Genomic DNA, 24,776 nt, shown 5'->3' on the forward strand with positions numbered 1-24,776 from the left:
TTTTTTTGTTTGTTTTTTCTTTTTTAGAGATGGGGAGCGACCCATTAGGCAAGGGTCGCTCCCCTGGGGGGCAAATTGTATTTAGACCATTTCTGACCCCCTTGGGGGCAGATCGGCCAATTTTTGTTAGGCCAATCTGCCCCCATGGGGGCAAAAACCACTTAGGCACCAGGGATTGGTGTGTGTGTGTATGCGTGTGTTTTCTTTAGGGGGCAGCCCCTTGGGTAAGGGTCGCATTACTGTTGGCCATATCTGCCCCCCATTGGGGGCAGATGGGCCTATTCTTGGAAGGCCCACCTGCCCACAAGGGGGGGTAGAAAGCCCACCAGAGGCCAGGGAAGTGTTGTTTTTCCAAAAATAAGAGGGTGAGGGTATGGCCATACCCCCACCCCAAATAAATGGGGCCAAAGTTGTTCTGCCCACCAGTGGGCAGATGGGGCAATTACCCCTGATCCAAACCCCAGGGGGCAGAAAGTCTACTAGATGCCAGGGAATTTAAAAAAATAAATAAAAATATTGGGGTTGGGGCTACTAACCAATATGGACCTGGTTACGCCCCCACCTCAACTGAAGGGGGTAACAGTCTTTCAGCTCTCCCCCGCACTCTAAAACATCTTATCCCACAGCAAGCAAGAAGACATTTGATTATTTTGGGTTTTAGTTTTACATTTGGGCCATGAGAACTTGGCTTACTCTCAAAATCGTCCCACTTGGAATGGTGAGGGCTGCACTTTATGCACTTTGGGACGCTGCCATGTAGAAAAATCCACAAGACCTAGACACATCTGAAAAGTAAACATCTGGGTGATTCCAGGGTGGTGTGTTTCACATGCACCCGCACCATTTTTGTATCTACAATCCCCTGCAAACCTCCAACTTTGCTGGAAATCACACATTTTTCCCATGTTTTTGTGATGGAACCTTCCGGAATCTGCAGGAATCCACAAAATTCCTACCACCCAGCATTGTCTCATCTATACCGATAAAAATTCTGCTGCATTTGTCAGCCTAAAATATCTTTTTTTGCAAACTGCCTTTTTGGACCCCCTTTGTTCCCCCTCAATATCGACATGTTTTTGGCTCTTCCCTTTCACAAGCACTTGGCCCACCTACACAAATGAGGTATCATTTTTACCGGGAGACTGAGGAGAACATTGGGTGGTATGAAATGTGTCCCAGTGCGGTGATCCCACACAGAAATGTGGGAAAAATTTGATTTTTTAGCTAAATATGAGGTCTGCTGAGGATTCTGGGTAAGAAAACTTTGGGGGATCCACGCAAGTCACACCTCACTAGACTCCCTCGGGTGTCTAGTTTTCAGAAATGTCTGGGTTTGGTAGGTTTTCCTAGAATGCTGCTGAGCCCAGGACCAAAAATGCAGGTGCCCCCCCTGCAAAAACAGGTAGTTTTGTATTTGATAATTTTGATGTGTCCAGATAGGGTTTTGGGCCATTTCCTTTCGTGGGCGCTAGGCCTACCCACACACCTGAGGTACCATTTTTATCGGGAGACTTGGCGGAACGTTGTGTGGAAGGAAATGTATGGCTCCTCTCAGATTCCACAACTTTCTGTCACCGAAATGAGAGGAAAAAGTGTTTTTTTGGCCAAATTTGAGGTTTGCAAAGGATTCTGGGTAACAGAACCTGGTCAGAGCCCCATAAGTCACCCCATCTTGGATTCCCCTAGGTGTCTAGTTTTCATAAATGCGCTGGTTTGCTAGGTTTCTACAGGTGCCGGCTGAGCTAGCGGCCAAAATCCACAGGTAGGCACTTTGTAAAAAAAAACACCTCTGTTTTCTGTAATAAAATTTGATGTGTCCACATTGTGTTTTGGGCCATTTCCTTTCGTGGGCGCTAGGCCTACCCACACAAGTGAGGTACCATTTTTATCGGGAGACTTGGGGGAACGCTGTGTGGAAGGAAATTTGTGGCTCCTCTCAGATTCCAGAACTTTCTGTCACCAAAATGAGAGGAAAAAGTGTTTTTTTGGCCAAATTTTGAGGTTTGCAAAGGATTCTTGGTTACAGAACCTGGTCAGAGCCCCACAAGTCACCCCATCTTGGATTCCCCTAGGTGTCTAGTTTTCAAACATGTGCTGGTTTGCTAGGTTTCCCCAGGTGCCGACTGAGCTAGAGGCCAAAATCCACAGGTAGGCACTTTGCAAAAAACGAGGAGGGGCAGAAGAATGGGATATTTGGAGTGTAGCTCCTGGTCCCGTGTGTAAAGTTCCCACTGTACAATAAATCAAAAAGAGATTACACACGGTTCCATCTAGTACTGTGAGTTTCTTTCAAGTGAATAGCTTGGTCAGTAGATGAGAACCGAAACTTTTCGAAGCAAGAGCCCTCACTCACCATCCGGTGACATGCGTCATCATAGGGCCAGCTCCTCGTCAGGCCGGCGCTGCAATGCCTGACGGGCCCCGCAAGGGGCCTCTTTGCCGGAGATCTTTTACGAATCGAATGTAGCCGGTCAAAAACAATGAAGTGAAGGATTGGTAAATAGAAAAATAAAAAATGCCTAGAGGTAACAACTAATAATTTGAATTCTCGTGCTTATACCTCTGACAAGATTAAAAACCAAAAAGCGGGGAGTTGGTGGGATAATGACCACAAACCCCATGGAAATACACGTAGGTATAGTAGAAATAATGTCTCTTAGAGAAAGATGGCATATAAGAGACGGAGCACACAGGGTCCCCTGTGTCACTCTATGTAGTGGGTCAACATGTTTCTCGCTTATTACAGAAGAATTAACTTATGCGATTCATCAGGACCTAGTAACATACCTAATCCTATAGATCGTGGGAATTTCCACAAATATGAAATTCAAAAACCTAAGAGAATGTAGAAGAAAGAAAGAAACCACAATTAACACAACATAGTTCATATACGAGAAAGATTCACACTAAATTACGGCGCCGCTATAAGAGCGCATGGTGTACACGCTACAGGAATAGACATTTGCTAAAGAGTCACAAATAAGGGGGTTCCAAGGGAAACCGCCGAGCCCCCGGACTCGTAAAAAGCAAAAAGAAAGACGGCGTTACAGAGGTGCCGATTAAAGGTAGCGCATGTCAGCAAGGGCACTTACTTGAGGAAAAAACGGTCACTGTCGGTAAACCTACGCCGGTTCCCACTCCCGGTATCAAAGTAGATACTGATATCGAAGGGTTTTTAAAAGGAGAATAGGTCAAAAATAAAAGGAAGGACACGTCAACCCGAGGAAGGTGTCGGCCATTTTGGAGGATGTACATAGAAAATAGGCAGAACAGAGTTGGCCATATTGGAATGTACATATAACCAAATTGTCAAAAGTGTCTTCACAGTCACTAAAGGGGGTTGTCAAAGTTATCACAGCCAGGGATCCGTAAGCGTTTCTTGAGTCATTTATAAAGTATGTATAGTTGTAGATCATAGTGTGAAACAATCAGAAATGGCCATAGTAAACAAACAGGGAAAACTGGGTGTTATTGTTAATGGATAAAATTAGTCCATTGAATATCGTCATTCAGACCAAGTACATGGGTCTGAAGTCTGAAGACCCACCGTTGTTCTTTTTCAAAGAGCTTCCTGGTACTGTCAATGTTATCTCTCATAGTTTCTAGAACCAACCATTTAATATCATTAGGTGCGTGCTGTTTCTCAACAAAATGATTAGTCAGTTTCGTGGAGGATCTCTTACACCTGATGGTGCTACGGTGTTCGTTAATACGAATTTTCACCATCCTGGTTGTCATGCCAATTGTGGTTTCTTTCTTTCTTCTACATTCTCTTAGGTTTTTGAATTTCATATTTGTGGAAATTCCCACGATCTATAGGATTAGGTATGTTACTAGGTCCTGATGAATCGCATAAGTTAATTCTTCTGTAATAAGCGAGAAACATGTTGACCCACTACATAGAGTGACACAGGGGACCCTGTGTGCTCCGTCTCTTATATGCCATCTTTCTCTAAGAGACATTATTTCTACTATACCTACGTGTATTTCCATGGGGTGTGTGGTCATTATCCCACCAACTCCCCGCTTTTTTGGTTTTTAATCTTGTCAGAGGTATAAGCACGTGAATTAAAATTATTAGTTGTTACCTCTAGGCATTTTTTATTTTTCTATTTACCAATCCTTCACTTCATTGTTTTTGACCGGCTACATTCGATTCGTAAAAGATCTCCGGCAAAGAGCCCCATTGCGGGGCCCATCAGGCATTGCAGCGCCGGCCTGACGAGGAGCTGGCCCTATGATGAAGCATGTCACTGGATGGTGAGTGAGGGCTCTTGCTTCGAAAAGTTTCGGTTCTCATCTACTGACCAAGCTATTCACTTGAAAGAAACTCACAGGACTAGATGGAACCGTGTGTAATCTCTTTTTGATTTAATTTGCAAAAAACACCTCTGTTTTTTGTGAAAAAATTTGATGTGTCCACGTTGTGTTTTGAGCCATTTCCTTTTGTGGGCACTAGGCCTACCCACACAAGTGAGGTACCATTTTTAATGGGAGACTTGGGGGAACACAGAATAGCAAAACAAGTGTTATTGCCCCTTGTCTTTCTCTACATTTTTTCCTTCCAAATGTAAGGCAGTATGTAAAAAAGATGTCTATTTGAGAAATGCCCTGTAATTCACAGGCTAGTATGGGCACCCCGGAATTCAGAGATGTGCAAAGAACCACTGCTTCTCAACACCTTATCTTGTGCCCATTTTGGAAATACAAAGGTTTTCTTCATACCAATTTTTTCTTTTTTTATATTTCAGCAAATTAATTGCTGTGTACCGGGTATAGAATAAAAACCCATTGCAAGGTGCAGCTCATTTATTGGCTCTGGGTACCGAGAGTTCTCAATTAACCTACAAGCCCTATATATCCCCACAACCAGAAGAGTCCAGCTGACGTAACGTACATTGCTTGAAAAAATCTGACATCACAGGAAAAAGTTACAGAGTAAAACGTGGAGAAAAATGGCTGTTTTTTTCACCTCAATTTCAATATTTTTTTATTTCAGCTGTTATTTTCTGTAGGAAACATTTGTAGGATCTACACAAATGATCCTTTGCTGAATTCAGAATTTTGTCTACTTTTCAGAAATGTTTAGCTGTCTGGGATCCAGCATTGGTTTCTTACCCATTTTGGTCACTAACTGGAAGGAGGCTGAAAGCATAACAAATATTAAAAATGGGGTATGTCCTAGTAAAATGTCAAAATTGAATTGAAAAATTGGGTTTTCCAATTCAAGTCTGCCTGTTCCTGAAAGCTGGGAAGATGGTGATCTTGCCACCGCAAACCCTTTGTTGATGCAATTTTCAGGGAAAAAACCACGAGCTGCCTTCTGCAGCCCTTTTTTCCCATTTTTTTAAAAAAAACTACATTTTCACTGTATTTTGGCTAATTTCTTGGTCTCCTTCAGGGGAACCCACAAAGTCTGGGTACCTCTAGAATCCCTAGGATGTTGGAAAAAAAGGACGCAAATTTGGCGTGGGTAGCTTATGTGAACAAAAAGTTATGAGGGCCTAAGCGCGAACTACCCCAAATAGCCAAAAAAAGGCTCGACACAGGAGGCGGAGAAGGCCTGACAGAGAAGGGGTTAAAACCAGGAAATAATTTTTAAAGTCTAAATTATTGTCATCCTGTAACAAATCTCCCATGTTTAGCAAAAGTACTGGAATGTTGTATAGATTCCAACTCAAATCATTCACTGCAGATTGTGTTCTGAACAAACTTAAGGTAGGACTAGATATAAATGGTACCATGCTGTGTTTGTTATCAAAATACTTAACACATATGCCAAAAATGAGCAGTATTATTTTAGATCCTTCCTCTCTCTGCCAGGAAGTGTCCCAAGGATTCGTTCTGTTTTCAACTCTTTTTTATCTGTTTATGGAACCACTGATCATGCTTCTCAAACTCAAAACTCTTGTTTAATCTCTATGTAAATTACACATAGTTACAGCAATAATTCTCCTCCTCTGAGGAAATATTCCTTTTAGGGCAGACTCTGGAAGATATTCAATTATGTATGTCATATCACACCCCAAAACTAAACCCACCTAAAACTGAGTACCAACTCCTCTCTCCGCCCCACAACACCAAACGTGGCTAAATCGCAATGCAATCATGGTAGACTCAGTCAATGTACTGGACTGCAAAGCTAGCATCATTGACTGCAGAACAAATCACTGGCCTGCACACTAGATAATCAGATTACACACACACACACAACAAAAAAGAGAGCTAAAAACCCACTTAAATGTCTCTGATGGGTTAAACTGCTAATATAAGAGTCTGACTTTAAAACAGAGGTACAACTGTTAGTGATGTGGAGACTAGACTAAGGAAATGCTCTATCAAAGATATAGTTGCGTTAGGCACTTATGAAGGTAGCCCTGCACAGCACAGTTGGACTGGTATAGAGTAATATGATTTTAACACATCACTCTAGTTCTCATTACTCAAAAGAGGTTTCCTGCTGAAGCTCTGAGTATTTAAAAAATAAATAAAAATAAATTCTTACTCTCTGGCTCTTTTTTCTGCCATTGGGTGCACTCTGCCATTAGAGATTTCACTTGCATCATCAACAAAAACAGCTAAAAAAATAAAGGAAGAAAAAATAATGCATCAGTATTAACTCTTTTGAAAATTCAAAGTTGCCTGAGTGAGACCGATTTGGGGAGGATTCTAACCAAATTATCGCCACAATATTTATGCATTTTTTTCAGAGCTTTTTATAAGGTTGACAATTTAAAAACAGATCTGTTATTTTAGACCACATTACTAGTATTTGAATATGAATAAACAATGCATAATGGTATTAATATCAAAAAATGAATTTATCCAGTATAAACTCTACCAAAATGATGCTCATATAATTTATTGCACCTTTTCTCTTTGAGATGGACCAGAGGAACAATAAGATGGTGTGTGGGGTTTACCAGAGGTCTACAGCATTATGCACACATAAATCCAAAGGATCGAAAAGAAAAACATGTATTCTAAGGCAAACCACAGCAAAAGTAAAGAAGCCCTTGCATTACTTAGGAAGAATACAGGGTTTGAGTCACAGATAGCAAAGTATTTGCGCACATTAAGGGTAACCTAGTGTAATGCTATTTGTATTTGACCACAGACTCAATTTTGGACTTAGCTTCAGGTGCCGTCACAACGGCAGCACAGGATTTTTCAAACAGCGTTTGTTTTCCACACTGAACGTGTTTTCGCTCTTCTTACCAAAGCACGGAACATACTGTAAGTGCCCAAGGTAAAAGAGTCACCCTTGAGGTGGGTTGAGCCATTTGAGTCCTTGTCCTCTGAAGATAGGAAGCATGTATGGTTCACCGATGGTTGAGCCAAGTATGTGGGGACCAAGAGACATTGGAAGGCAGTGTCATATAATCCTGTAACAAAGAAACTGCTTTCTACTACCAGAGAAGGGAAGTAGTCAATATGCAGGACTGTATGCTGCATATCAGGCGTTAAAACAAGACTTGCCTGGGACATGTCACATTTATACTGATTCTTGGTCCACTGCCTATGGGTTAGCCACTTGACTTCCCACGTGGCATGCACACTACTGGCAAATACATTCCAAGGAGGTGTGGGGTAAAGAGGAGTGGCAGATAATTTGGGAAATGTTAGAACAAAGTACTGTGAACTGTATATCATGTAGATGTCCACTGTCCCACCAACTCACTAGAACAAAGGTTTAATTCCACTGCAAATGACAAAGTCAAAATCTCAGAGGCGGAAGTGGCAACACAGGATTCTGACTTGGTGGGGATGCCTAAGTGGGTGCACCAAAAATGTGGACACCTGAGAGAAAAGGCTACTAACAGGTGGGCATTAGAGTGATGCACATTCCCCTAGATTTGATCAAAACAGTGATCCTACAATGTCCTATTTGTCAGCATACACAGAGATCTGTCCCGCAAACCGCCAGAGGTCAATTGGGGAGAGGGAAGTTGCGGGGGCAGATTGAATGCATTGGGCCACTACCGAACAGTCGTGGGTGTCAATACGCCTGCACGGTGGGCGACACTTACTCAGGCTATCTGATTGTGTTCGCATGTAAACGCGCTACCCAGTTTAACACCATAAAAACAATGGACTTGTTAATGTTCTATTATGGAGTCCCACTGCAGGTCCAAAATGACAATGGGTCACATTTTAAAGGTAAATTGGTGCAAGAGTGTTCTTCACAACACAAATTAGAATGGATTTATCATATTCCATATTACCCATAAGCTGCAGGACTGACTGAGAGAATGAACGGCTTACTAAAAGCCCAATTACAAAAGTTATCTGATGAAATTTTGAGAAACTGGAGAGAACATTTGAATGAGGCCTTGTTGATACTTAATAACAGACCATTGACAAACGAAACACCATTAATGCAAATGTTAACCCCAGAATTACAGATACAACCTCATGTCTCAACAAACACCATCATGTATTGGGAAAAAAAACAGGAGCCTTAGCTCCATACCGAGCAACACCAGAATCTGCAGGCTTTGATTTGCAAACTCTGAACATGTACAGAAGACTGAAACCAAGAGACATAACCTTGACTGAAACAGGTGTTGGGATACAAATTCCCCCAGAGCATTTTGGATTGATTAATCTTATATCTGGGCTGGCTCCCAAAGGTATTCAGGTTTTGGGGGGAGTGATCGATGCAGACTACCAAGCAGAACTCAAAGGTATCCTACAGAACAGTGGGGATGTTGATTTGATAATACAACCTGGAGACAGAATTGCTCAGATTGCCTCATTCCAGTGTATGGAGAAATAGTTAAATAGGGTACTGCGCCAGCCCTTCTTACAGTGAGTGGGGAGGGAAGCTTTGGCTCAACTGACAAAAATCCTGGTGCTAAAGTTGGGTAGAATCCCCAAATTGTCCTCTTTAACAAGCAGAAATTATAGCAAAAGGCAAGGACAATGTGTTGCTAGTCATGAAACCAGGACAGAAAAAAGTGGGAGCACGTACCAGCTGATAAATGTTATTTGCGAGAATGATCATACCTGTCTCTTTATCAGATCATACTACAAGGTGTCTTTGTGATGTTTGTGTCATATGGTCTCCTTTTGGACATGTCTGCATGGGATCAGGAGGGACCGAAAGCCCCCAGCTCCGAAGTGATTGACCGACGGCCCCGATCGACACCTTTACTGCACCAAAATGAGATCGTTTGGATTCACCTGGCATGCACCATGCTCAACAGATCAGATTTCTGCATGATGAATATGAAAAGTACAGTGGATGTCATTTCCACCTGTTTGGTGGCGATCCTAACTTCTGCCAATGTTTTGCAGCAAACATAAATGCCACCAATAGGGATGGAGCAGTAGAAGAAAGTGATGTATTGACTTACTTTACACCCTACGAGTCCTGTAGCTTTTACTAAGAGACAACGGACGAAAAATGGGATAATCTCACACATGTTATCACTTACAATATTACTGCTGGAGATGTCTGCTATAACCTAAGTTAAGACACTCACAAAATCGGAAAGCGTGCTGAAATGCGCCATAAAGCAACAACGGAGTCTCCTTGAGTGATCCTTTGTTGACGAGTGCTAGGTCAACAAAGGAGCGATAAAATGTGTAAAAATGTCAATAACAGCATGTCTTGTAAACACATCATGACTGCCGCCAGTCACATGAAACATGTTAAGGTACCAGTGAGGTGGTTGTTCTCTTTTGGAAATACCACTTATACGTACATTCCTGCCAATGTAACTGGAGGACCGTGTGCTTTTACACTGTTAGGACTCACGATGTTTCCATTTCACTCTGTATCACATACTCGACACAAAAGGGAAGCAGCTCAATTAAGCGAAGACAATGACTCTGAAATTCAGTTATTATCTAAATCAGAATATGTGAGCTTAAGTATTTCTATAGTAGGAATTCCAGGATTAGCTGTTTATAATATTCGAGTTATCAACAGATTAGCATGTTTGATGGTCAAGAACGTTAACCACACATCTATTGCTTTAGCAGAGCTATTATTAGACGCACTAGGCATTAGAAAAGCTGCACTACAAAACAGAGAAGCCATTAACTACTTGCTTCTGACTCAGAACTTGACGGAATGTGTTGTTTTCACTTGTCAGACCGTTCAAAATCTATCCAGTCCGATATTGAAGCTTTACATGAATTGGATAAGGGAGTAAAACAAGATGTAGATAAATGGTGGTGGGACTGGTTATTTAGCTGGCTGCCTTTTGGGCAACTGCACACTGTTTTAAGTGGAATACTCATAGTAATTTGTATTATAATAATATTATGTTGCTGTATACAATTCATACATAACCTGATTACAATGTTTAAGCCAAAAAGGGTTACTTTTAGACCAGTATGTTATGAGAGTCACTGGTCAAAGGGTGAAGTGTAATGCTACTAGTACTGGCCCACCGACTCCATCTTGACCACTGACTCCATTTTGTACTTAGCTTCTGGTGCCGTCACAATGGAGGCATTGGATTTTTCCACACAGAGCTTGTTTTCCACACTGAACGTGTTTTCGCTCTTCTTACCAGAGCAGAGAACAAACTGTGGGGGATGCAGAGGTGATAAGAGTGTACCAGTGTGAGAATGTTTTGAGCAGAGAATGGTACGGCTCTGTCTCATGCTTGACCATTGGGGCCTGGCCAGTTCTTTTGCATGTTTTCGACACAGACCAAGTACTGCCGGCATTTGAAGTAAATAACCGAAGGGAGGGGGAGGTTACCAGAATCTTCCTTTTGAGTTAATTTAAGGTATATGAAGTAGGGGAAACTTAGCACTGACACAAAGTTGCTCAATAAGGGAGTGAACGCACTGCCCAATAAGTTCCCATTGGGGCAGTTCTCCTGTCTCAGCTGTTCAGGGTTCCCTGACTTGATGCTGGCAAGGATGATGATGGATTTGACCCCCATGGTGAGGCATTCTAACTTTCAATTATTTAGCTTATATACATGTTTATGCTTTGTTTATGCACTCCACAGTTCTTTCTCTGCAATTATTATTATATACACGTGTTCAATTCTATTTGAGCTAAATGCTTATTTTCATGTATTTGTGTGCTTTTATTAGATATCTGGGAAGTGTCTTAATAAATTCATTACTCAAGCTTAGAGTACTACATTCCTTGGAATCGTTTCTTCCTAGTTTAAAGCAAAGCAGAACACCTAGTTGTGGAAATGTCTGTATACCACACAATTAACACAATAAGTGAAGTTTTCAAATGCAAATTGCAAATCAAATTCTAGAAAATCTGCGTGTATGGTAGATTTTCTGCTCTGTTATGTGTGGGTTGCGAAAGGGCGTTTTCCTAGAGCAGGAATAGATAGGTGTTTACTGGAATGTAAGTTTGTGGTTAATCACAAACATTATTGGTGTAATGTCCCATCATATTTACATATCAGAAGCAATTTAAAAACAACTTGTGGGGGAATATTTTCTGGTGCCCCCATGTTTACAGAGGGAGTAGGAAAGGGCTGTTATACCACTAAAACATATTTTTCCTTTGACATAAAAAAGCAAAGCAAACAAGAATTCACCACTGTTGGAAAACAGCCAATTTAGGATTTATAAAGGTATAGTATTGGTGAACTTTTTGTGCATGGTTTTTAATTTTTGTGAATGCTAAAAAAAGGAATGAATCTACTGAAATCGCAGCAAAAACCTATGAGGAGCAGGATTATGATTTTAAAAATAGCTGTGATACAGATACACAGATTATTTGGGGTAACTAAGAGCTATTCTGAACCACAAGGATTAAGGCGGTTACCTCCAGAGCCAAAAAGGCATGACGCTAATTGGCTTGTGGGGCTGACGAGCTGCCTTCAAATATGCACCTCCCGAAATGGCCTGGAAGGGTCGTGGATCCTTGAAGAGCACCAGGTTGCTAAAACCGAGGGAACAATATGCCTGGTTGAAAGAAAAGAAGCTGAGGTACATTCACCTAGCTGAAGAATTACATTTGTGTGGCCCTTAGAGCTAGACCACTCCGTCCTCCTAACCATGGACCAAAAGATGATGACCAACATCCTGGAACACAATGCATTTATTGCTGATATTTCCACCCAGAAAAACAGGAAAATTATCACCCTATGACAAACCTTGAAAGTTATCAACAATTTCATGCAATCCCTCAAATGCCTAGTCCCTCATTGTGGTTATTATCAGAAAGTCGAGGATACCATCAACCAAACACTGTTGTGCTTGAACTATACAAACAGACTTAATCTAGAAGAATGACTTTACTTATTACAAAAACTACAATGAGTACTGAAGCCCGGTATCTACTACATGTACTGCATGACATCGCGCCAGCATGTCACTGGGAAATTAAGAACAGGCATTCTTCCTTCAAGGCACTCTGCTCAAACCAGACAGCCATATATGGTACTGGAAGTTCAACCATTCAAAATATATTTCAGTTACAAATGCAAATTAGAACTCTGAAATCATAGCTGATTCTCCAACTGACCACTTGCCCTCTAGTGAGACATCCATTTGTACAACACTCTTCTGTTTTCAAGCAGTGACCTTTTGGTACTCACTGATGGCAAAGATTAGAACCATCTGCAACCTCCTGGAATTCAGGAAGGCAGTAAAGAGCTGGCTGTTCAGTAACAGATGACACTGTTACCGCTATCCAGTACTAAACTCTAACAATCACTCTAAGGGAAAATCAGTTGCTCACACAACAGTAACTATGAGCATGTGTATGCAGAAGAGCCACAGAGCAATTGCCAACGGTTAAGATTAATGACTTTTTCTTAAATAAAAAAAGATTATTTCAAGCATACTACTCTATCACTTTTTGTCTTTCCTAATGAAGAGCACTATGTGTCAAGGGAATGCCCAGACACAAGTCTGTTGGTTTACTGTGGCTACTCAGCCTGCACCTTAGTGGTGAGAACCAACAAGTGCAAAATTTGTCAAGGGTGCTTGCGTTCCTATTGTTAGATGTATGTGCATATGGCTGTCCCCTGTCTGTAATGACAGAGTAAGTAGAACACCTAGGAAATGCATCTTGAGCAAATTCCAATGGATTACTGTAAGCATTGTGATATATCACTTTTTTGTCTTTCTATGTTCTAAGTTGGGCAAACAGTTATTTTCAGAAATAATAATTTGGTGCAACCAGATCACCTTCATAGCTTCTTAATTTATTGTAAAATAATCTGCAAAGTAATAAAATCGCCAGTTCTTGATCCCTCATCAAGTTTCTGGCCATTACTCATTTAACAGACCCCACGCCCCAGGATATTGCTGTATGAATTAGGACATTTTTCAGCACTCAAATGTATATTTTGCGGCAAACATGAGCATTTTTTTTTGCAGCATTTTTGCGGCGTGTTACCTTAATGGCAGTCATTTCTTTTTTGTATAGTTCTGTCTTGTGGAATAAGTTTAGTAATAATAGTGTAGTTATTAACACAGCTATATTAGTTATTGGGCTGTGAAATGCGGGTCAATAAGCTCTCAACTCTGTAATGAGTGGCTTCAGTTGCTAGTACATGTCGCTGATAAAAGGCATGCATACGATACATAGAAATGTGATTCAGGTAGCAACAAGGAAGGTAGGCTTGTTAAAAAAAATGCACTTTACTCCAAGTGCAGATTTCACTCAAATCCACCAACCTCGTTGTAAAAGGCATCATGTGAAGAGGCCTGTACTGTCCCTGCCTGGCTTGCAGTCAACACCCAACTACCTGACACCTGTTTCACTCATGTGGCCTTTGCTCTTACTGCCTGTACCCACTTTACCCGTGGGTAGATAGACTGTACTTAGGGGAGCAGAGGGGTGCACTCCTGCATAAAACCATGTGTGGCTCTTCTCTGGGTATGTCCACAATAAACACACTGCCTCTCCTGAGATGGTTGTACCATTATAAAATATGTAAACATTTATAGTGGTGCAATGTTCACTCTGGGACCACCCATAAGGAAAGAAGCAGGTACTGTGTTCCTGACGCATGCATGGCGTGCACAGATGGGAATGACAGAACTGAATGACGAGCCAAAGACCAAGGGATTAGGGACTGATCACCAGCATGTCTGCACTCTTCTCCTGTGTCTCATCCAAGCTGTACCAAGGCAAGATTCTAACACCACTGGGCATAAAAAAATAACCTAATGTGTATGACTGCTCCAGTTAGCTTAAGTCCTGATTCATGTAAAACAACTAATATCAGACATCAAAAAGCATGCTACAGTTGGTATTGACAGCCTTGACTATATACAGAGGGGCGGACCCTGGTCATCTGTTTGTGCTTTGTGTGAACGGGATCAAAGCCCTCTGAGCAAGGCTTCTTTCAGCCCCATGGAGCATCCTACAGTCTCAGACTAAAGCCCTCATTACGAGTGTGGTGGTCTCAAGACCGCCACACTTGCGATGGTGGTCGGACCGCCGCAGACAGGGCGGTCGGACCACCCTATTAGGACTGTGGCGGCGCCGCCACAGTAGGACCGCCAACACCACCAGGCTGCCGCCAGCCTGCAACCTGGCGGTCTCGGCTGTTATAATCCCCCAGGGCAGCGCTGCCCTGGGGGATTATGAGCCTCCACACCACCAGTTGAAAGGCTTGCAAAATAGGGTTGTCGGGGGCCCCTGCACTGCCCCGGCACTTAGCATGGGCAGTGCAGGGGACCACATGCACAGCTCCATCGCGCATTCCACTGCCCAAATTATGGACAGTGGAATGTGAGATGGGTGCTGCTGCACCAACCACACCGCCACATTGGCGTCTGGTCCATTAGGAGCCGGTGTCAATGTTAATGCCCTGTTTACCGGAGGGCCAGCGGGTGGAAACGCTTAATGGGGCCGGTAGTGTTCAGGCTGCACAGGCGGCATGACGGCAGAACAAGTAGAGGCCACCGCCAAACTTGAGGCCCAATGTGTGTCAGTGAGGCTGAGCGTCAGAAGTCAGTGTCCAGCACATGGTGACTAAAAACCCTCAAGCACCGGTAGGTAGTTATAGTTAGGACCTAGTTTCCATAGAAAAAGCGTGTTTTGACTTGCCTATATCTTTGACAGAATTTGGCGAATCTTCAAAAAAGTTTCCCAAAAAAGAGCCCTCTAGGGTCTTTGTGCATGAAAAGTTTCGGGATGAGCCATCAAGCGGGGCCAGAGAAAAAAAATAACAACAAGCATCTGCAAGGCAACGGGTCTCGCATTTGCTCGAGTTAGAGCTATTAGCGTTGTAAACTCCTAACCGGACTTTTCTTGCCACACAAATAAAAAGAAAAAAAAATAACTAAATTAAAAAGTGCTAAGTAAAACGCCACGCGGCCCCTCTCCTGCAGCCATATATGGCCCAGGAGACTTTGCTTTAAATGTTATAGAAAGGTATGGACAATGCACAGTAAGGGGTCACCTGCGGACTTGTGGTTAAGGTCTCAGACCCTCACACAGAAGGTTGAGGGTTCCGGTCTAGGTGTGTCAGTTGTCATTTCTCAGCTTTAAATTCTTTTCAACTTCAAATATTTACAGTACATACAGAAGGGTTTTCTCACTGTTTTTACTTTTTAAATAATTTATTTTCAATTTGTCAGAACATTTCTCATTCTAAGTGGCGCAGGGTTGGGTGGCAACACCCACCTCGCACAGTCAAAGGCAGTGTGTGGCACAGGGTTGGGTGGTTATAAAGGGTTAGCAAGGCCATGCAGCCAACCTCTGGTTGGACTAACGCAACGGTACTCAAAGTACGGCCCGCGGGCCGCCAGCGGCCCCACGGACCTAACTTGGCGGCCCGCGAGACGCACACCAAACGCAATAAACAATGGCCGCCGTATGTAAACATAGAGGAGGGCCGCGGGAGCATGCTCCCGCGGCCCTCCTCTATGTTTACATACGGCGGCCATTGTTTATTGCGTTGCCCTGACGATCGTGGAAGCTAAAGCCCCATAAAAGTCAGCGCTTGCAGCTAACTTTTACGGGGCTTTGGTCGTCTGCTTGCTGTCACCGGCTCCACGTCTGCTGCCCGCCTGCCTGCCTGCTGTTCCAGATTTGTGGCATCTTTACAGTGCTTTGAGTCAGGTAAGGCTCTTTGGTTATTTATTTATTTGTTTTTAATGTAGTGTGTGTTACTGGGGTAGGCGTGTGAGCAGATTGCGCTGTGTGTGTGCGCTGTGTGTGTGTGTTACTGGGGTGGGGTGAGAGCAGATGGCGCTGTGTGTGTGCGCGCTGTGTGTGTTACTGGGGTAGGGGTGAGAGCAGATGGCGCTGTATGTGTGCGCGCTGTGTGTGTTACTGGGGTAGGGGTGAGAGCAGATGGCGCTGTGTATGTGCGTGCTGTGTGTGTTACTGGGGTAGGGGTGAGAGCAGATGGCGCTGTATGTGTGCGCGCTGTGTGTGTTACTGGGGTAGGGGTGAGAGCAGATGGCGCTGTGTGTGTGCGCGCTGTGTGTGTTACTGGGGTAGGCGTGAGAGCAGATGGCGCTGTGTGTGTGCGCGCTGTGTGTGTTACTGGGGTAGGGGTGAGAGCAGATGGCGCTGTATGTGTGCGCGCTGTGTGTGTTACTGGGGTAGGGGTGAGAGCAGATGGCGCTGTATGCAGATGGCGCTGTGTGTGTTACTGGGGTAGGGGTGAGAGCAGATGGCGCTGTATGTGTGCGCGCTGTGTGTGTTACTGGGGTAGGGGTGAGAGCAGATGGCGCTGTGTGCAGATGGCGCTGTGTGTGTTACTGGGGTAGGGGTGAGAGCAGATGGCGCTGTGTGTGTGCGCGCTGTGTGTGTTACTAGGGTAGGGGTGAGAGCAGATGGCGCTGTGTGCAGATGGCGCTGTGTGTGTTACTGGGGTAGGGGTGAGAGCAGATGGCGCTGTGTGTGTGCGCGCTGTGTGTGTTACTGGGGTAGGGGTGAGAGCAGATGGCGCTGTGTGCAGATGGCGCTGTGTGTGTTACTGGGGTAGGGGTGAGAGCAGATGGCGCTGTATGTGTGCGCGCTGTGTGTGTTACTGGGGTAGGGGTGAGAGCAGATGGCGCTGTGTGCAGATGGCGCTGTGTGTGTTACTGGGGTAGGGGTGAGAGCAGATGGCGCTGTGTGTGTGCGCGCTGTGTGTGTTACTGGGGTAGGGGTGAGAGCAGATGGCGCTGTGTGTGTGCGCGCTGTGTGTGTTACTGGGGTAGGCGTGAGAGCAGATGGCGCTGTGTGTGCGCGCTGTGTGTGTGTGTTACTGGGGTAGGGGTGATAATAAAAATGTTTTTCAAAATGTCCCCTTTGTAGGTTTGTAGTTATACCTGGATTCAAAATACAGCATTGTTTAGCATTGTTTTGAAAAAGGGGGTGGGGTGGTTGTTCCCCCTCTAAGCCCCGCCCCCTCTAAGCCCCGCCCCGCTGTCACTTCAGTGCGGCCCTCGGCCGCAAACCATACTGCAATTTTGGCCCCCGAGAAAAAGTTTGTGAGTACCCATGGACTAACGTATACTAATTACAACTATTTTATGTTTAAAAAAAAAAACATAGAAATTCACTGAAAAATTCAAAAAGGTTACAAGGACATTATAGTTAGGCTCACATTGTAAACGTACAAAACCATAGAAATTCAGCTGTTTATAGTTATTTCAAGTAACTATAACTCGTGACCTAAGGTAACTATAACTCGCGCCCTCACCATACACTGCTAATTACCACACATACTGCAACACTCATGACATCTTTGATCAAATCATCGATAATACGAATGTCATATTTGCAGTAAAACTATTGAGGAGAAAACTGTGTATGTGGGGGGCGTTAGTTATAGTTACCTTAAGTGCAAACATTATCTGCAATCAATCTGAAGAATCAGACCTTTTACACACTGGATTTTGATAATAAAACTAGGCTGCTTTCCACTAAACTGAGTTTTATCTCTGAGAAACCTGTTCAATATGTAGGGACTCTAGTACAAATACAATACTATTGGCCTAGGACCACCACAGGCTGAGTTACGGGAAAAAATGTTTTGTAAAAAAATGCTTGCAGTGTATTATGGGGCGAGTTTCCCAAGTGCAGTGACTATTGTAGTATCAAATCTCCTGTTGTGCAGGGAGAGCCGCTTTGAGGTTTTCTGTGTTTGTTATGTAAAGCATTTAGTAATCACAAGTGTTTTTGTGAAAGCTATGGAGAGTGAAGGTGAGAGAAAAAAGAAATGAATCTAATTAGGTAAGTGTGAACAACGTGACCAGTGCTTCAAAATCAGTGATGGAGTTTGAGCTGCTGTTCTGCACTGTTCGCTCTGTGAGCACCATGGCCGCCAAGGAGCACGAAGGGGAGAGACAAAAGAAAAAAATAGTTCACCTACGCTGAAGTATATCCAATCACGCAATAATCCATTTAACAGGGTCAGTCTGCAAGGCGGTAACAAATATATTTCCCAAACACTGAAACTGACCAGAACCCCTCCCTCAAACCCACATATCCTTTGTGAAAGATTTTATTTTGTTCGATAATTAAGGATGTCAGTGAAGCGGTTTAATTAGCGGTTAGGCTTTCACAAGGGGCATAACACAACAACAATGACAGGGATTTATAAAGAGGGAATGTGCTTTTAGACATAAGTGAACTGATGAGTATCCACAGATGCCTACATATCGTGCTCTTGAGGTCATCCAATATAGATGCCTGCACAAATTTCGCAAGTGGTGTGTGCATGTTGTGCAATGTAGATGTCTGTATGTCATGCAGTATAGGTGTATGCATGTGATGCACTGTAAATGTGTGCATGCCGTGCACTTTAGTGTACATAGCCTGCAGTATGAGTGTGTATATTGTGCACTTTAGATTTGTATATGTGCATGTGTGTGCAGGTTGTGCACTATCGATGTGTGCATGTTATGAACAAGTGGGGTCTGTATGTTGAGCTGTACTTATCAGTCAGAATAATAGTTACATTAAAGGGCACGAGCACTGTGGTAACGTCACACATGGTTTGTGGTGTACCAAGTCCGCGTGAAGAGGGCACATGCTGGTGTGACCTCACTGCGCACATGCTACTCACTGTGCCAACGCTTGCTCAAGTCACAGCACATTTGACCCAGCAAAGCAAGTCGAATGGTGCAAACAGAATGTTTTACACAGTGGCAGCAAATGGCTAGTAAACTTACTGGTAACAAGTGTTTTGAAATCACACGAGAAAGATATACAGAGCACTGTGACTTGTTGCCTGAAAGTTTTAATAGTGTAAAATAATTTATCACAGAAAGAAGTGCACTGGCTTTGTTTTGGGGAAAATTGATTAATGTTTTTCTTTGTTAAGAGTAAAGCTGTATTTTGACATTCCTTTTTGCTGTCTTAGTAATTACCACTGGAGTCTCAGGGATACAAATGGACCAATGTAAAGAAAACAGACTCAAGATTTTTGATCAAAAATGTTTTTAAAGGTCTTCAAAGCTAAAGCATCAAACTGAGTCCAAGTAGAATAAAAATTCTTAAGTACCAAGTAAGCTTGGTAAAACATGAAAACGTTGTAAAATATCTAAGTGTACACCTGTGGCCAGAATTAATTACACACACGCAGGGAAGACTGGAAAGAAGTCTGCTGTTAGTGGCACCATGAATGCACACACCTACAAAATGACACAGGCCTTTTTTTTCTTTTCAGTTACTGATCGGAGTTGGATTAGTAATAAAAAAAAAAGTATGAGTGGGGTAAGCCAAAGCAACAGGGGGGAAGGTGGGAGCTAAGGAAAAGTAATAAAGAAGGCATGGGTGGGGGAAAGCAACAAAGAGGGTTCAGAAAGGCAATGGGTAAAAGCACAAAGGCAAGCGAAATATGGAGGGGGGAGGGGGAAAGCACTAAGCGGACGGAGGGAGATAAGTACATGTGAGCAAAAGTTGAAAAACACATGCACTCTCATGCAATGCTTCACACAAAAGAAAAAGCAGTGCTTGAAAAATAAGCAGTGGAAGCAGTGACCACAGCCAATCAAAGCAACAGTAAAGATGCAATGCTCTGTGGGAGAGACAAACCCAAGACTGGAAAGCTGAGGCACATATAATAAGCAGGCAAATGAGAGTGGCAAGGAAAGGCAACCAAAGGTAAACAAAGGGCAGGGTCCAAGCCCCTCTATCTACTTGGTAAGCCACACAATACCGTGGAACAGGCAGCACATGTGCTGTCGAGTAGGCTTGAACTAAAAAGTGGGTGAGATCTTACTCAGCTAAGTGTGCCAGATGCTGAAGTACCTCTAATGTTCAAGTCCCTTTTAACAGAGACATTACTCACCAAAGCGTTCCACTAAACATGTTTAGGTATTTTAGTTCTTCCGTACCTATCATACAAATAGATGGTATCAAGGCTTATGCACTACTTGCTTCAACTGTCCGAAACAGATTTAGATTATGAGGTCTAAAACACTACATCACACAAGATACAAAATACTAATGAGAAATGTAAATGAAAATTATCAAGTGTAAATTACTATAGAATAACAGCATGAAAAATCATTCCTGAAATGTAATTTTTTTCTCATGAAAGAACAAAACAATGGAAAATGTCACAACTCACCTGAGTATCGGTCTCCGGCAACGTTTCTGTTCCCAGTTGGTTTAGTTTGCTCTGACACTGAACAATAAAACACAAACTATTATTTTTAGGTATTAAACAAAACTTAGGTTCATTAGCATGGTACCCGCTTTTAACAGAAAACAAAATACTTGTGGTGCCAAGAAAGTCATCAGCACTACATTTGGAAAATACATAAGCTTGCTAACAATAAGAAATACATCAAATGAAGATGATACTGCAAACAAATACACATCAAATATTTTATTTTCAACTCAACTGTGTTCTCAGTCACGATAAATAACTGGGATAGGAGGGATTTGTATAATTAAGGAGGCATTTAACATACATAATGGGACCAAAAGCAGCATTGGAAGAATTTGAAGGGGAAGAGATTGGGAAGTATTTCAGCTCCCAGGGCAGAACAAAGAACAAGAACATGGATTAATTACTGACCAACCAGAAATGCATGCACACATTACCTTAACCACTCAATGTGAACTTCATACGAGGTGATTAAAAAAAGCATTACGTTTTGGAAGGGGGCAAATTTGGTCAACAGCAGATAGAGCAGGTCGGATACTCGTGAACTCTATGGTTAGCCCAATGCAAAATCCTGAAGCATCCTGGCTCCAGTGACCCAAATGATACAGAATTCAGGTTTGTTAACGAACCTGCAAAAGCTTTAGCAGTTGTCCTCAGATCTGAAGCAGCAAAAACAGTGGATCAAGGAGAATAGCCCGAAGTAGGTTCCTCAATCGAATGCATCCTCAGCTAAGCCTTGAGGTGTGATTATTTTTTTCTTAGAATTTATGGATTTGCTGAAAGTGTTAAATGTGGCAAGAGCCAATAAGTAACTTTTTTGGTCAAAAAGAAAGATTTTCACCTCTCAAGATGTATTCAGGGTGACAGCTTCCCAGAAGAAAGAATTTTTAGATCTTCAACCACAACTGTGTGTGCGGAGTGCTCGTTGTGGCCTAATTGACCCATGTTTCTTCAAGGTGACTTATCGAGACAAGACTACTACATAGGATCAACGGGCTGATCTGATGAACTTCCTAAGACTTTGTTTGTCCTCTAATATGGACACTTCAGGTCCTACTTCCCACTTCAGGTTCCCTATTAATGCTTAGCCGCTAAGTTTTGTTTGGGAACTGAAGGCATTATTTACTAACATATTACTTATTTGGGTCCTTATTTATGTAGTGTGCTGATTTTTGTGTCCTAAATCAATACTATATGTCTTCACAGCTTATCTATGTCTCCAATCAATGTAATTTCTCAGTAGTCCTATTCCATTCAGTTATCAATACATTGTGGCCCCCTTAACATGTCGTCTTTAGCGTGTCCTGTCACCAAATAACATTTTTTATGTTCCAATTCAAAAAGTATGTTTTCTCAGTCATCATTCATTTGACATGCAGTCTCTTATCTTTCAATCCTATTTCCCTTTTCTTTCCTTCTTCTCTTTCTTTTCCCTAGTCCTCTAATGGTCCCTATATCTGTTCATCCAAATTGTAATAACCTATGTTCTTTCTTTCTGTTTCAGGCTTCTCATTTGTTTGCTTTTTTGCTGAAGAATTCTTTTATAGAACTATTATCCTTTATTATAAAATTCGTACTTTTATCCTGGAATGTTAAAGGTTGTATCCTCCCATTAAAAGGAAGAGAATTCTATACCACCTTGCCAAATGAGACTCAGACTTAGTTCTCTTGCAAGAAACTCACTTAACTGAGCTGAGGCTTTTAAGCTTAAGCCTGGTTGGGTAGGCTCAGCCTTTGTTTCCTTAACCATCCATAAAATGAATGGTGTAATTATATTGTCTAATAAAAAAGTGAAAAGTGCAACTATTTCACAAGAGTCTGACAAGGAGGGTAGGTAACATATAATTACATTTCTAACTAATAACATTCTATTAACTATTTTTCATCTGTATGGCCCTTCTCATGTAGAATATAGCTGTTGGTCTAAAAATGTTTACAGTACGAAGATGAGCTTTTTATTTTAGGTAGAGATTGCACCAGATTATCGATCCTTTTCTAGACTACTAATCGAAGGTTATGTTTATTCCTCATAAACTGCATAAGCGTTTTTACGCCACTATTACTCACAGAGGCCTTACTGACTCCTGGAGACTATATAATCCCACAGTACAAGAATTTTCTTTTTTCTCTTCTCCACTCTCTTACTCAATCTTCCCTTGGTCTCCCTATGATTTCAGACCATGCTCCCGGACTCACAGATTGTGAACTCTTGCTATCACTCCTACTATCCCAGAGATGGATATTTAATAATCCTGTTCTACAAGATCCTACTATTTCATCTTCGTTTTTTCACTTTTGCTGACTTTTTTTGCTCTTCATAAAGATCTTGATCTCTCCCCTCAACTATTATGGGATCGTTTTTAAAGCTACTGCTCGTGGCTTTAATATTAGCTATGTTTCCAAATACAAAACCATCCTGGACAACACGTCCTTACTTTGTATGAAATTATTCTTAAAAATCTGAAACATATTTAATTGAGCTTACACAAGCCATACTTAACTTCAGGAAATAAAGTATCGGCTGATAAGGCTTCATCTATTCTTCTCTATAGAAGTGCTCATTACTTCGGTGGACATAATAAAGTTGGCAAACTTTTAGTTAACTATTTAGAAATTAGGAGACTGTGTACTAATATTGATCACATCAATATCCCTATCGGCCAGTGCTTATTCAAGGACAGTGACATCCTATCGGAGTTTGTCAACTTTTATCAAATTCCATGTACTCCTGGAGCAGTTCTGCATTCCTTTCACACTGATTCCTATTTACAGGATATTCCTAGATCAGGTTTTACTAACATACATTTTCCTAATTTGGAGAAAGGCATCTTTATATAAGAAATCTCTCAGATGATCTCTGAAGACAGACAAGGCCTCAGGTCCTGTTGGTTTCACGGATTAATTTTACCTTCATTTTTTAAATCTTTTGCTCGCTAGATTGTTGCAACTTTTAATTTTCTTCTCAGTCACAGGTGCTGCTGGAGTTAATTTTCAAGAAGCCACCACAGGTTTTGTTCATAAGGATGGGAAGAATCTATCTTATTGTAAGTATTATCGGGATAGCTCTCTAGTAAATGTGGACTATAAAATCTTTGCAATAACGACTACACTCAGCGAGATGAGGATTACTCCTCTCATTCTATATATTATTTACAAGCTTCAGCAACAATCCTTGCTTTTTTTCTTTAATAACTTGACTAGAATGTATCTTTCTCACCTTAAAAAAGCTAAACAGGGTGGTGTTAATTTTCCAAACTTCCATTTATATAACATAGAGCGTTTTGTTTCAATCAGGCAGAGATAAGGCTATCAAAACCTTCTAGGCTATCAAGACATCTAGTTATTTTTTCAAATGGCTATAATGGTAAATGCTGGTCGCATGACCATTCATCAGCTGGTCTCATGCATATACTGTTCAAATGTCCACCTACATGCGTTTTTTTGGCATATGGTTTGGTCTCAAATTAAACAGAATTTTCACATTAATTATCCTTTTCCTCCTAAGTTACTCTTCCTGGGAAGTCTGTTTGTGAATACTGACCCCCACTTTTCCAAAAATAAATTGCTGGATCTATTGCTGGTGTTAGCCTTTCAACAAACAATGACTAACTGGAAATGTTGTTCAAATCTTTCTTATAAATTGGTGTGGAGTAACCTGTGTCATGCACATAGACTGGATATTGCTTTCCCAGTTACATATAAAAGAAATGCTAATACAGAGTTCAAACACATTTTCTTAATACTACTGCTGGGTATTTGCAACCTAGGGGTATTTTTTTCAGAAACTTTTAAACCACCTCAAATTATTGTGTTTCTCAGCATTTGTTCTTGTTCTTATTCGTATTAAGATGTACTTGTTACTTTTATAGGATAATTGCTCTACTGAATTACTTTGTATTTTCCCAGCTGGTCTTCAATTCTCATTGCAGTATCCTACCTATATATTCCTTTCCCTCTTTTCCCTTATCCTTCCCCGGTCCACTGAAAATGTAAAATAAGCTTTGCTCATTGTACTTTTTTCTTGTATTTAATGTTTATTAATAAAAGCTTTTCAATCTCAAAAAAATAGTCAGTGATTCAATCATATACAAATCTATTCTTATAGTGACAACAGTGATAAATCAAGGTGGTACAATACAAAGTAAACGTGAACAGTGATGTGTTTTGTGTGGTGAATGGTGTAAAAAAAAAAAAAAAGTTCAATACAGGTATTAAAATGGATGTTTGTCACATTTATATAAGCCTGTATCATGGTATGCT

General features: G+C 41.8%; 1 protein-coding gene across 1 annotated transcript in view; it reads right to left on the reverse strand.

Annotated features, from left to right (window-relative positions):
* CENPK (centromere protein K) overlaps positions 1-24,776 on the reverse strand; it is a 220,695-nt gene that overhangs the window by 158,438 nt on the left and 37,481 nt on the right. The window contains exons 4-5 of the mRNA XM_069222771.1: positions 20,475-20,531; positions 6,506-6,578 (exon numbers count right to left, since the gene is read on the reverse strand). Coding sequence (XP_069078872.1) covers positions 6,506-6,578; positions 20,475-20,531 — 130 coding nt within the window. The remainder of the gene's footprint in view (positions 1-6,505; positions 6,579-20,474; positions 20,532-24,776) is intronic.

Source organism: Pleurodeles waltl, chromosome 1_1 (genome assembly GCF_031143425.1).
Source record: "Pleurodeles waltl isolate 20211129_DDA chromosome 1_1, aPleWal1.hap1.20221129, whole genome shotgun sequence".
NCBI lineage: Eukaryota > Metazoa > Chordata > Amphibia > Caudata > Salamandridae > Pleurodeles > Pleurodeles waltl.